Source organism: Amaranthus tricolor, chromosome 10, assembly GCF_026212465.1.
Source record: "Amaranthus tricolor cultivar Red isolate AtriRed21 chromosome 10, ASM2621246v1, whole genome shotgun sequence".
NCBI classification, from domain to species: Eukaryota; Viridiplantae; Streptophyta; class Magnoliopsida; order Caryophyllales; family Amaranthaceae; genus Amaranthus; species Amaranthus tricolor.
In genome coordinates this window covers 13926969-13940718 of record NC_080056.1, presented here as the reverse complement: position 1 = coordinate 13940718, position 13750 = coordinate 13926969, and the positions used below count along the sequence as shown (strand labels likewise).

Genomic DNA, 13750 nt, shown 5'->3' with positions numbered 1-13750 from the left:
TAACGGCCCGGTTTAAGTGACCCGGAAAAATCATGTGAAAACATGAATCCGGTTCACAAACGGACGCAAGAAAACTCATCCTTACTCGGATCGTCAACGTTCCAACGGTAAAGGAATATGGTCAACAAAGAAAAACAGCGCCAAACAAAACAAATCAGCGGAAGTCTTTACAACTCGAGAGCCCATCGGCCTCTAGACTAGCTAAAGGTTGTACGAGATAAAAAGAAAACATCATAAACTTTGGTTACATAAACTGAGTTATTTAGACTCATTACAAAGTAAGTCTAGACTTGATAGTTACGGGTTCTAAGCTGAATCCTCACTCCAGCCCCCTCCTGCAGTTAGCGTGCTGCACGTCGTATAATAACACGTAGCAGGTTCCAAAGAACAACCAATACACGTCAGAGACTTCGTACATATACTAAACAGGTTGAATACAAGCATTGTGTTTACCCTAGCATGCAAAGGCTCTATTATGTAATCTTTATTCATTATTTCCAACCTTGTAACGTTGCCCGACATGTGCGGGTCGTACAAGTCATATTTCCAATTTGTTTTGGTGGAATACACTTAGGAGAGCTAATCCCAAGGCAACCACCTACCTAAGACGTTGCCCGTCCTGTTCGGGTCGCCAAAGGCTAAGTATGCATACCCCCATGGTGATCATAAAGATCCCTGAATGCCATGGGAAAAATAGTTGATAATTTTCCAATTCATTTGTTAACCCTTTTGAGTAACATATCCATAAATTCTCAATTTCCAAATAATCATTTCATATTATTTGAGGTGTCTAATCCTTATGTGATTACAATGCCTTGATTAGGAATAAAACAACATCACTTGCACAACCAAGTAAACAGTATGGTCTAAGCGTGTACCTTTGAACGTTGCAAACACACGTTGTTCAAGCACAATTAAAATTTCGCCCTCTTATGAAACGAGGTCCTAAATAACACAAAACGATCACATATTAGACTGTGTTCACACATTTAATCCACTCAATACCATTAAGATATCACTAAGACTTGATAATTTCAAATGTTTTCATCAAACTCCCAATAGTTCCAAATTTACATTCTGACCAGAAACTTTTATGGTCATTTCGGACAGTCTAGAAAATTCAAATTAAAAATCCGACTTCACCACTGCGTCCGGAACGCATCAATTACCTTGGGTACCAAATTTCATAATTTCTAGCATCCAATTACTATTTTTAATTATTTTAAGCGTTTTAACGAGTTTTAAAACGCATCGGTTAAATAAAACAACAACGAAACACACCCAACACTCGGATCGGGGCGCCACTACCGAGGCAGCAGCTGCTGTCCATAAATTCCTTCTACTTTAATTATTTTTATTTTATATATTTTTTTCTATTTAAATTATTTAATCCTTTTTAAATCCCCATACCAAAATACACCTAACCAAAACCGAATTTACATTTTACTAAAATAAAACAAATAAAACCAAATCTCCTATCACACAATCCACTTGATATTTCCACACATCTAACAATACATAAAATCCCATCAACAATCTAAACCATCATCAAAACATAAAACTAGCAACTTAAGATATACTCATCCACAAGATCCTTCAAAAACAATTGAAGTTTCATAACCCATGATAAATAAATTAAATACTTGATTCTCTTATCAAATTAAAATTTTTGTAGAGAATCATATATCATCATTTTTGAATCAAAACATATATATAAGGACAATCCTTTAAACAAATCAAATTTTGTTAAAGGATTTATAACTCATGGATACCTACATTACTTAATTCATACACTTAAAATTCCTACTAACAAATTGTATTTTAGTTAGAGATATGTGAACTATAAAAGAAATTTATTTAAATATTAATATTAACTTAATTCTTTTAACAAATTAAACTTTGTTAAAGAATTTAAATCAAAAGAAAACATAACCCAATCCTTTTAACAAAATTGAAGTTTATTAAAGGATTAGTAGAGAAAATTATATATAAAAGAATATATATTCAATCCTCCTAAAAATCATAGGATATCATCATACATAAAAATATACTTCACCTTAGAAATCTTTTTGAATAAAATTTATAATAACAATTTAAATAAACTTACCCCTTGAACAAAAGATTGAATTGAACAAGCCAAAAGAATTTTTTTTTTTTTTCTTGAACCGAAACCAAGAACAACAACAAGGGGAATATTTTTTTCTGAATTTTTTTCTCACTAAGAAGATTAAAATGTGATTAGGAATGTGAGGAATTTAAATTGAAGCTTAAGGATTAATAGGCAATTTAATGGATGGCTTTAAGTGTCATAATTCACACTTATGAGAGGAGTTACAAAACTCCTCCCCTTGCACTTCACAACCGGCTGCCTCTTCCCCTTCCCCTATTTAATTTTTTTTTATTAATTAATTAATTAAACAATTATTATACTATTGTTAAAACAGCAAGAAACGTCACGCGATAACATCGTACGCGATAAAACTTGTTACCGTTAAAATTAACCTACTTTATTACTTATAATTAACTATGTAAAATAATATAATTTAATATCACTTATTTATTTTATTTTTGTTATATTTTATTTTATTATATTTTATTTACTTTTAAACCCGATAAATTACGGGGTGTTACACGGACATAAGTTATATATGCTAGACTATATACTATAGTGGGACATAAAAAATTAATGTAAAATTAGAGAAAAATTTTAAAAATTTACATAAAAATGTTCCGAGTAATTAAAAAACTCAGAAATTTTTTTAAACATTTTTTTTCGACACTTTATTTTAATTTATCTTTTTTTTAAAAAAAATAAAACTTGTTATAACTTTTGATCCGATTACTTGGTTTACTCTAATACTCTCTAAAGTTAAGATTATTCATGATTAATGAATAGGTAGAATTATTATAGGTAAATAATAAAATGGTTAAATTATTCTAGATAATTTTCATTAAGCTTTTTATTACAAATATTCTCTTATATAGCCTCATACACAAATTCAATTTCTCATCATATCACATTCATTCTTCTATTTTTTTTATTTTTCAATGTTATATTTTCAGTGAATATGAACTACACTAAAAAGTAATTCCTTTCTCCCTTTTGTTTATTATATTCTTTTACTTTTGATTGTGAATGAATTTGTTACATCTTTTTTTGACATAAACTCCCATTTATTCTAATGATCTCATCCACAAACTCAAGTTTTCTTATTATCTCATCAATATATTTCTTTTAATTTATTTTGTTTGATTCACCCACTAATAATAAAATAATATTAAAAATTGAGTCTTGTCTCAAATAGAGTAAATACCACTTTTTTAAATAAGATCTTGGTTTCGATTCTTACATTTCTTTTCCACAAACTACACTAAATTAAAAAAACAAATAAAAATTACTATTCTATAAAAAATTATCTATGGTCTCATTGACACTATATGTATTTGCTATTTGTCTTTCAATGTATATTACTAAACTATCAGCAAGATAATTATCACACATTTTGTTACAAAGTGTTGTCTTTATAATAGATTGGTTTATTGTATGAGTTTTCGGTAATTCATGTATTCACTTATTTAAACAAATAATTAAATAAAGATAAGAAAATTCAATTAAAAATATAAAACAAACCTTTATCCTTCAATTATGGATAATAAGCTTAATTTTTAATTTTGTCGATTTCTCCCAATCGGTTTCTTTTTTTATCGTTTTTTCAGTTGTTAAATGATAATTGCATTCCTAATTTGATACTCTAGTATTACTTACAACATTCTTTTTTTTAAAAAAAAATTATTTTGCTTATGTTATTCTCTTTCCTTAGTTGTGTTGCTTTAATTGTTGGGCTGAAATTATATAAAAAAAATATATCAAATGACGATTGTATATTAAAAAAATTTGCCGAAAATCTCTGGGGGCAAAGCCTCTATCCGCTCCCAATTATGTTCCGCCATTGTTCATAAGGAATATTTTCAAAAATTAATAAGAGTTAAACCTTTTAGATGGTGAACTTTTATTTTATTAAACAATAAAGCTAATATAGAAAAAGTGAACTATACGCAGCAAAATAATATACAAACTAAATTTAATAGAAATAATATGGACATTACAAATATTAAAAAATGTTAAAATAAAGTTAGTAGAAAGCATATGAAGACTCTAAGCATTATAAAAATTTAAAATAAAGTTAATGTAAAATACATGTGGACCATAAATATAAAAAATAGAGTAATACAATTAAGCTGATTATGATTAATTATGACCAATAAATATAATATAAATTGAAATTTTTTTTTTAAGATTACAACAACTAAAGTCAATTAAAATACAAACACAAATTATTATGAGAGATGATTTTTTCGAGAGACACATAAAATATATGAACTAAATATCCCAATTAATATAAATTAAAGAGAAAAATAAAAATATGAACTTTTTATTTGAAGGAGGTGACATAGAAAATAGAATGGGTGTAGTCGAGGAAACGTTTATGAATGATATTTTAACTAATATTCCACTCTTAAGAATCATAATCATTCTGGGCTTCAGTCGTAGGATAGAAATCATAATTATTAGCTCCCATCATCAACCACTTTTGCTTCCTATAAACACACCAAAAGCCTGCCCTTATCATTATAAACAAAACCCAGAGAAGTTTCAAAAATTATTCACTTTTCCAACCTTTTACAGTTCAGGAAAATTCACAATAAGAAGATGATTGTAGATTTGCAGCAGCATTTCCCATAAAATTTCCTTCCTCACTTCCCCAAATTTGTCGACAATTTCATTTACTCACATTGAAATCAACCTCACTCTCTTGAATTGAGAGAAACGGATAAAGTTTTTTGAGATATTTCAAGGTTGATTTGAAATTAGGGTTTATAGTTGAGTAACTAGTGTTTGTAAATTGCATTCTTTAAGGAAGAGATGGCAGATGTTGTACTACACGTTTATGATGTGACCAACAGTGGTTCTGATAAGACGAACAACACCATTATGCAGATTAATAAGATCTTTAAAGATGGTATTGGTTTAGGCGGCATTTTTCACAGTGCTGTTCAGGTCTTTTTCTTTATTTTAATTCTTTTTAAAATTTTCAATTTGTTTGATTCTGAAGTTTTTGACTAGACTAGATCTAGGGTTTTAGCTTCTTGATTTTTGATTTATTCCTCTTTTGATTTGATTTTCTTGATTTCATGCTTTTTTTGTTTGCTTAATTTGTCGGCTTAAGTTGTTTTCGAAAGAAAATTTTTTAAAAAAATGCCTTTTGAGTGATACTCCTGGTAATTTTACATTTATCAAAGTGTTTTAAATTGCATTGTATTGGGTCAATTTTTGAGATCATTAACGCTGATTAGGAGACTTCGGGGGTGTTTAGGTTTGACTATGTTGGTGAAAGAATTGAATTCTGCAAAAAGATAACGATGTTAGTCAAAATGGCATTACCAACGCTTCTTCGCTTTAGTGGTTTTGAAGGAGTTTTCTTAATCTTAGATCATGGGTTCAAGTGTTCAAGGGTTGGTGCACAAGAAAATTGCATTGTTATGTGAAGATTTAATTCGTGGTCTATGGATGAAGCTTTCAGAAGGCTATATGTAAATCTTAGTTTCTAGCATTTGTAATGGCAGGTTGCAGGCCCTAATCACCGGTGTAGCTTATTTATTGTACTCGTAAGCTGTAGCCTTGTAGTTGTAGGTATTCCTGCAATTTACACCATGTGCTTTAGGTTAAGGGATTGCAATTTTGCTGTGGTGGTCGTTTGTGTCATGTGTTTTAGGTGGATGATCGAGAATCTGCTACTTATTAGTTGTATTAGTAGTATGCAGGAATTGTACTTCGTTGAATTGAATTATGTTTCAGTTTGTTAGTGCTGGATACCCTACCAGTAACTCCCCCATCATGTCAAATTGTGAGTCACCTATTTTATCCTTTTATGTATTGGCTTATGAATGTAATCATTCATTGACATAATGTTTCGACTTGTTAATGTGTAGTGTTGACTAGGTTGCAACACATTCTCAATTTTAGGTGGATCAGACATTTTATATTGTTATTGTGGACATAGTGCAATTTTTAGTACATAGAAATTGCCTACTTTAACACTTTATAGTTTTCGGTTATAAAAAAGAAATTTAGGACGTTGATGATAGAAATTGTTATTATTACAGGTTTTTGGAGAAGAGGAATGGTCTTTTGGATACTGTGAACAAGGAACTGGAGTTTTCAGCTGTCCTGCTACGAAAAACCCCATGTATACATACCGTGAAAAAATTGTGTTGGGACAAACAAATCTTTCTATCTTCAAGGTTAACCAGATTTTGAGGGAACTCAGTAGAGAATGGCCTGGGATATCCTATGATTTGCTATCAAGAAATTGCAACCATTTTTGTGATGAGTTATGTGAAAGGCTTGATGTTCCAAAACTTCCAGGTATTGCAATACTGCTTTTGACTATCAAGTGTGAATTCAAGACCCATATCGTTGGTCCAGCTTGTACAACCTTATATATTTTGTTATTTTTCATAATTAGCTTTGTCTATTAATTGCACTGTATTCGTTTAGTATGGATTTGCTAAGCGATGTGATAGTGTGAAGACACCAATTTTTAAAGCATGTGTTCTGCTTATGCATGTTGTATTCAGTTCAAGAGGTATCATCATTCATATCATTTTAACAAGAGGTTTGATTTCAAATGTATGTTGACTTCCATTACTGTTGCATGTTTTTGGGTATACTTGCAGCAGTAATTTCTGTTCATTCTAATTGCTGCACTGCTCTCATCCTTAAGACCGTGCCTCTTTGTTATGAGCTGTGCATTGAACTGGTGTTATGATGCATAAGTGGGTTATCCTTATTCTATGTCTTTAATCTCTTATTGTCTGTCAATGTACTTCATAGTTCCAATTTCCTTTTTTTTTCTGAACAACTTTTTCTTCCCTGACATGAGAGACCTCAGACCTGTTGTGTTTTGGTCCAGATGGGGTTTCTTATGCCCCTTGCCCTCATTTCTCTATTTCCTTCTGTAGGAAGAGTGAAACTTTCTGATAAGTAGCCCCTGTAGCGGGCCTTTATTTTTGCATGCTTATTAGAGAACTTTTCTATTGTAGCCGGACCAGGTATGGCTGTTAAACAACCGAGATGCAACAATGATTTGGTGAAATTCTGGTGTTCAGTTACCACTCATCAGTCTATCAGTTTCATCTTGTGTTATTTGATACTATAGCGATTCAAAAGTACAGACATGGTTGTTGAGTATTACAGAAAACAACAAATAATGAACTATATCGGCGGCATCTGTACTGCATATACTTGTCTATAAATTTTTTATATATCCTTATGTTTGTCTCATACACTCATTTCTGATGGAGATTTATGAGATTTTCACAACAGCAAAATTCCTGAATTTTGTTATGTCTTGTGAAATTCTCTTGCCTTGTCTTGACTCTTGATTGCCACAATTTCACCACTCTTCTGCATTCTCTTGCATTGTCTATTCTGATTAATTAGTTTGAATAAACTCAATAGGTCTATCTATGTAAATGCAATACAATTCCCTTTGCCCCTCTTTTTGCTGTGGTAGAGTCATTTTATAACTGTATTTTAGGATCTCTTTTGATCCATTCGTACTGTGTGCCCGCGTGCTGTTCTAGCAGAAGCTTCGTGAAATAATGGATAGCTCCTGTTTACAGGTTGGGTAAACCGATTTGCGCATGCTGGTGACGCTGCAGTTGAAATAGCAGGAAACACTGCATATCGTGTAAGATTGCTGCCTGACTTAATAATTGAAACTTTTTCCATTGTCTTGGAGTGGTATGTTTCTAATTGACATTTGTAGTAGTCATAAAAAATGCCTAGAGAAGTGTCTGCTATTCTTCTCAAGAACTATAGATTTGATGTCTTATAGGAATGATGTGTTGTTGCTAGTAGGATAGCATGGGGGCAAAAGCTACTGTTTTCTAGAGCTATAGATTTGATGTCTTATGGAAATGATGCCTTGATGATTGAAACTATGATCGTGTTGTGTTATGCCATGGAGCTGAAATACTTTATTTGAAACTAAATTTACTCATTGATAAAAGAGTTATATGACATCTACCTTAGATTCAACAATAAACAAATATAATAAAATAACAGTCTAATTAAATGAAGTAACAATCGTTATATATGATATACGACACTTAAGAATATCCTCTTTCACATTGTTATTTGATACAACTTTCAATTTGATGCATTGAATTTGATACAATTTTTTGTAGATGTTAGATTGATATCTTTTTTGACACTGTAAACATCTTCATCAATAAATGAAATTTAATCATAAAATTAAAATTATGACCTCAAACTCTCACATGAAGAGACCTAAAACTCATTAAATGGGTACACTAACTCTCCAATTGAGAAGAGAGGAAGAGATATATGAGAATAGAGCTGAATTACTGAGATGGGAGTTAGTGCGTCATGTGTCTTCATAGTTCGAGATTTCTATGCAGAATATTGATGATTTTGTAATTGAGGTCTGAGGAGGAAGACGGCTACATAATAAGCTAGAGTGCAATTGATTTTCCCTGTTATTTATTGATGCCTACAATTATGTCAATTTCTATAAGTGCCTTTTCCAATTCCAATATCCTAGTTTTGTTGCTCATGGATGATATATTAGTTCCTATTTCCTTAAAATCCTGTTTAACTAGTTATTTGCAGGACTCACAAGTCACAAAGACTTAACATTATTTCTTTTGCTCCCATATTAAATGTTTTTGATAGTTTTTTGCATGATAATTTTTGATGTAATGCAATTGCAGATGAAACAAGTGAAGACAGAGATTGTATCAGCAAGCAAGGTTGCATACCGTTTTCTTGCAGGGATTGGCTCTAACTCGCAAGTATCTCCTGATAACCAGAGTTCTAATAGGAATTCTACTCGATTCCAAGTGTCTTGGTTTAAGAATATCATTCCTGCTGGTGATAAACCTTCCACCAGTTCAGTGCTTGAAGGACCAAATCAAGAGGTGATTAGGCAACAAGTTGGAGATGAAGCAACAGCACCTCTGAGGCAGGATTCACGTCGCAGTAGTTGAGTACATGACTTTTCTATCTGAGAAAACCATGTAATTCTCCATCAATTTGTTGTGTAACTATATATTTTTGTACAAGTCGCTGCTTTCTCTCTTATTGTATTGCCCATCACTAAAAAAATGTATGAAGTATGCTTCAATATTTTAGTTCCTTCAATTTCTTATGAAACATTTTTTTTTACGGTTCTTTCTCGTGTGCAAAATAATTCTTTTCTTGAATATAAAATGTAAAGTATTTTCCACTTACTGCTACAGGAAAAAATAATTCTCTTGTTACCGTCCACATAAAGTAAAACTCGTTTTTTATGGTGCATAATATTTGAATATCATTTTACTGTCGGTGAAAAGCTGCTATCAGATAGCAGTTTATCAAATTGTTCTTAATTCTCTTGCGCATAATCCAAGTAGTACGAATTTGTTCCAACTGACTGCAACCGAACAGATTGAATATGTAAACTGAACAGTAAGTACTACTTGCAAGTTGCAACAGGGGATCAATTTGACGAGCACCCACAAAGCAATTAAATTAGCACAATCACAAATATATAATCAGTCCAGTATCTACCATTCTCAACAAAATACAACTCGATTCATCTACGAAACACTACAAACACAAAAAATCTAAACCACAACCACGCAGAAAGGATTCACGATTGACGCCACAAGGTTATACGTGTCAGGAACTACGAAAAAAACACAACCATATCAGAGCAGTAGTATACACATTCATAAGATTATTCAGTGCAATACTGTCTTTTAATATATTGATCATTTAACCTGTATTTTGGCCATCTCAATATCGGTTGAAGAAAACTCTGTCACCATGTGCATCTTCTCCGATCCGAAGGGATGAAGCTGCTTGTGCTGCGACAAAGCCTACAGAGAAATCATCATGGCTCCAGGATCCGCCATTAAAACATGGCTGAGGAAGTGACGAAAATGGCTGATGGATTTCTCCAAAGTGTTTCCACTCGCATTCTTGTCCAACTAGTGGAAACCAGCCAACACTCTCGAAAGAGCACTTCTTTAGGCTTTGACGTGATGCAAGCGCAGATTTGTCCATGAGAAGTCCAAAACTCGAAGCATCATGCCAAGTATTAAACTCTTCCTCTTTGTTCAGAACAATCGTAGGTGTGTTATCGGAATCTTCTCCAAGTAAAACATGGAGAGCAACTGCTTTAGCAATTGCCGCACCCTCTTCATCAAGCCTCTGTTGCTCTTCTTGCTTCAACTGTTTCTTCTTTTCTAGTTCCAAACGAATAGCTGCAGAAGTTGCCAAAGCTTTCTCCAACCTCCTCCGTTTCTTCTCAGCTTGCTTTATGCGATCCAACTCATCCTTTACCTGCTTTTTCTTCGCTTTTCTCACTTGTGCTGGTTTTACCGACTCCATCATTGGTTAAACACAATGAATCTCGACTGTCGAATATTTGTAAGAAATAATTTCCTTATATAAACTATTTTACAAGGTGTAAATTTACTCTTTAACTATCTCTTTATATCTTTCGTATCACACTTTAGGAGATATAATGAGTTTTGATGCTACACCCACTCAGGACTGTAATTATACCTTATCTTACGAACAATACAACCCCAAACTGAGACAACAGGGGAAAGAAGAAGATCAAACTGGTAAGAAGTGGATAACTCATTCTGCAACACCATCATCCTTGATTTTCCACAGTTGTCACATTCACCCATCAGCCGTGCACCAAAGCTAAATACAACTTGAACTCACCTACGACAGCAGTCAGTTCAAGAAGTTGTAACATGACCTCCCTGACTCACTGCAGTTATGGAATTGAAAATAAAGTCAGGACTAGCAACAATTGAATCATTCACAAACACATGAGCAGGCAAATCAACTTATGTAATAGAATCAAGCTACCTAAGAAAGTATATGAATGCACACACTGTACCAGTTCAAATTCACTACAACCCCCAAATTTTAAATTACTATAGTTGCAGCCATAGTGCAAAAACAAGGCCACATCACTGTTACCGCAACCGAAATACAGGCCGCATTGACCGCAAACTAACATGTATTGGCTGGGAAATTTGTTTTGCGACCGTTACCACGACTGTGACCGAAATCGTATTTTTGCACTATGGTTGCAGCTAATAGCAGGTTGAAAATCATGAATGTCAACACCTTGAACTCACTGAAACACCGCTTACGGCAAAAAAAGAAGAAATATGGATACATTACAAAGTCTATGTTCTTAAACCTATTAAAATAATAATTCGTTGATGATAGTAACCTTCTTTTAAACAATCACATCCAAAACACAAATGATCTCAATTGCATCCTAAACTTATGGACCCTTGAATCAGATCAAGAGACTCCATTCATGACTGTGTCCTCCATTTAACTTCAAGCTAACTAACGCCGTCCATGACAACTGACTAACAAACCAAAATTTACATGTGAAGTATCATATAGTATAACCATTATCTAGCTTAGAACACTCCTCTTTCTCTTAAACACAAGTTCCCTACAAAAATAAACAGAATGGAGCCATTATGGGGTTTTGAATACTTGAAATACACCCTAGCACTGTGTTTGGATTGAGGGATTTGAAAGGAAAGGAAACAGGGGATTTGGAGGGATGAATTTCCTTAGTTTGGATAATAATTTTAAAGGGGAGGGATTTGGGAGGAAAGGGGTTTAGTATTTTATTTGGTTAATAGTCAAATCTTCTCAGTTTTGAAAAGATTTGGAAGGAAAAGGATATAATGACTATCGCAATAATTAAAATGACTTTCACTCTTACTATTTTGCTTTCTAATTTGAATAAAACTATTTCATGATTTCTAAGTACAAAAATTTTATCTTCCCCATTTCCTTTCTCTTCCTCTCATTTCCCTCCTAAAAAAACAAAGAAATTATTTCCTTCCATTTACCTTCCCATCCTTTCTTCTCCCTCCCTTTCCCTTTCCTCCCTTTCCTTTCCATCCTAATGCTCTATCCAAACATAGTGTAAAGATGTTCAGCTTATAACATGATCATAACTCATTACTCTAGCCTAATTTTCTACTATTAACACCTGATCACAGAATTTATCTGACAAAGATTACAATTAAATTAAAAAAGACTAGCTAAAAGTAGTTCAATTCTTTTCTCTTTAGGCAAAAAGCATCATCAACAACATAATCAGTAATCATACTTCATAACCCTGCTGAATTCTACAAAAAGTTGACTTTAATTATAATACTAACAATTAAATTAATTAACAATAGCTGAAAAAGCTCAGTTCTTTGGAGTTTAGAAAAAAAGCATCATCCACAATATAGACATATGAAAACCCCACAAAAAAAATCATCAAATGCGAAAATTAGATCTAACATATAAAAATAAACGAAACCCATAATTTCACGAAGCTATTTCACCACCCAACAAGATCTAAAATACCCACATCAATTTAGCAACAATTATCTGGATCTTTGATTTTAAAAATTGATGACAAAACAAATAAACCAACAACAAAAAACATTTACATCAAATAAGTAACAAAAAGAATCAAATTTTAATAACAATTTCATACAGAAAGTAAATCCTTACCGCAATCACATCAATATACAGCATGAAAACCAAAAGGTTTAAACATCGGGTTCTCTCAATTGATTAACAGACAATCCAATTTATAGTTCGAGAGAACAAAAATAAATTTAAGAATTCTAGAGGTGGAAAGAATAAGGAAAGAACAATAATCTGAACGGAGAATGACAAAGATATTGGTAGAAGGGTAAATTAGTATTTTATATATTGAGTGTAATAAATGTTAAATATAGAATTTATCTATTTATATATTTTTTTTATTTTTTGAATTGAAAATATGACTTTATTTTGGAAGAAAATATAGATTTTTTAGAGGGGTATTGGTGTGCCAAACAACTAGTGCAGTTTAGATTGCAAGTTTGAAAATCCTAAAATTGGGTTAGACTTGTGAAATAGGTGGAAGTCTCTTAAGTCTTGATTTGATTTCTTCATATTATTCAGGGGTTTTAAATTATTTAAAATTATATAACGTGGGTCATAAATAGATTTTCTTATGTAAAATAACTAGAGCTGTTCAAAACAAACCCGACCCGAAATCGAAAATTATCCGACCCGAAAAAATGTAAGTTTTTTAGGTTTACCGAACCGCAATTACCCGAACCGATACTTCACTCGAACCGTTTGATAACTGAAAAGGGCAAAATCGAACTCGAACTGCAACCGAATTTTATAACCGACATATAAACCTTAACCGATGTTACCCGAACTGAACAGTGATCGACCCGAGTCAAATACAACCCGAATTATGCACGTAACCGAATGTAACCTGACTAAAACTGATTAAGATCGAATTGTTTTTAACCCGAACTGATACAAACCCAAATCAATTATTAATCGAACTGTTTTTAACCCGAACTGATACCAACTCGAACCGATTTTTAATCGAACTATTACAAATCCGAATCAATTTTTCACCTAATTTTAGCAAATTAGTTCCAATTTCAGTTTTCTAATTATGATTTTTTGAACATTTGAAAACTAATTTCTAATATTGAAAGATTGTGAACAAGATTATATATAAATATTTTAGCAAATCAATTATAAACCAATAAGATTCCATCAATTCTTCATTTGCCTCATTAAAATTCATCTTCCTACAATTAAGAATTAGAGATTGAACAA

The 13750-nt window shown here is 32.2% G+C and overlaps 2 protein-coding genes across 2 annotated transcripts; one reads left to right on the top strand and one right to left on the bottom strand.

Annotated features, from left to right (window-relative positions):
• Positions 1-4531: 4531 nt before the first annotated feature.
• LOC130825416 (uncharacterized) lies at positions 4532-9259 on the top strand. Its single transcript, XM_057690632.1, has 4 exons — positions 4532-5059; positions 6166-6427; positions 7687-7754; positions 8800-9259. Exons 1-4 carry the CDS (start codon positions 4925-4927, stop codon positions 9073-9075), a joined length of 741 nt encoding a protein of 246 aa, XP_057546615.1. The 5' UTR covers positions 4532-4924; the 3' UTR covers positions 9076-9259.
• A 294-nt stretch (positions 9260-9553) lies between these two features.
• On the bottom strand, positions 9554-12841 carry LOC130825417 (uncharacterized). The gene is made up of 2 exons (XM_057690633.1): positions 12632-12841; positions 9554-10856 (listed from the first exon to the last, which is right to left on the bottom strand). The coding sequence occupies exon 2, from the start codon at positions 10463-10465 to the stop codon at positions 9866-9868; it is 600 nt and encodes a 199-aa protein (XP_057546616.1). The 5' UTR covers positions 10466-10856; positions 12632-12841; the 3' UTR covers positions 9554-9865.
• Positions 12842-13750: the final 909 nt, after the last annotated feature.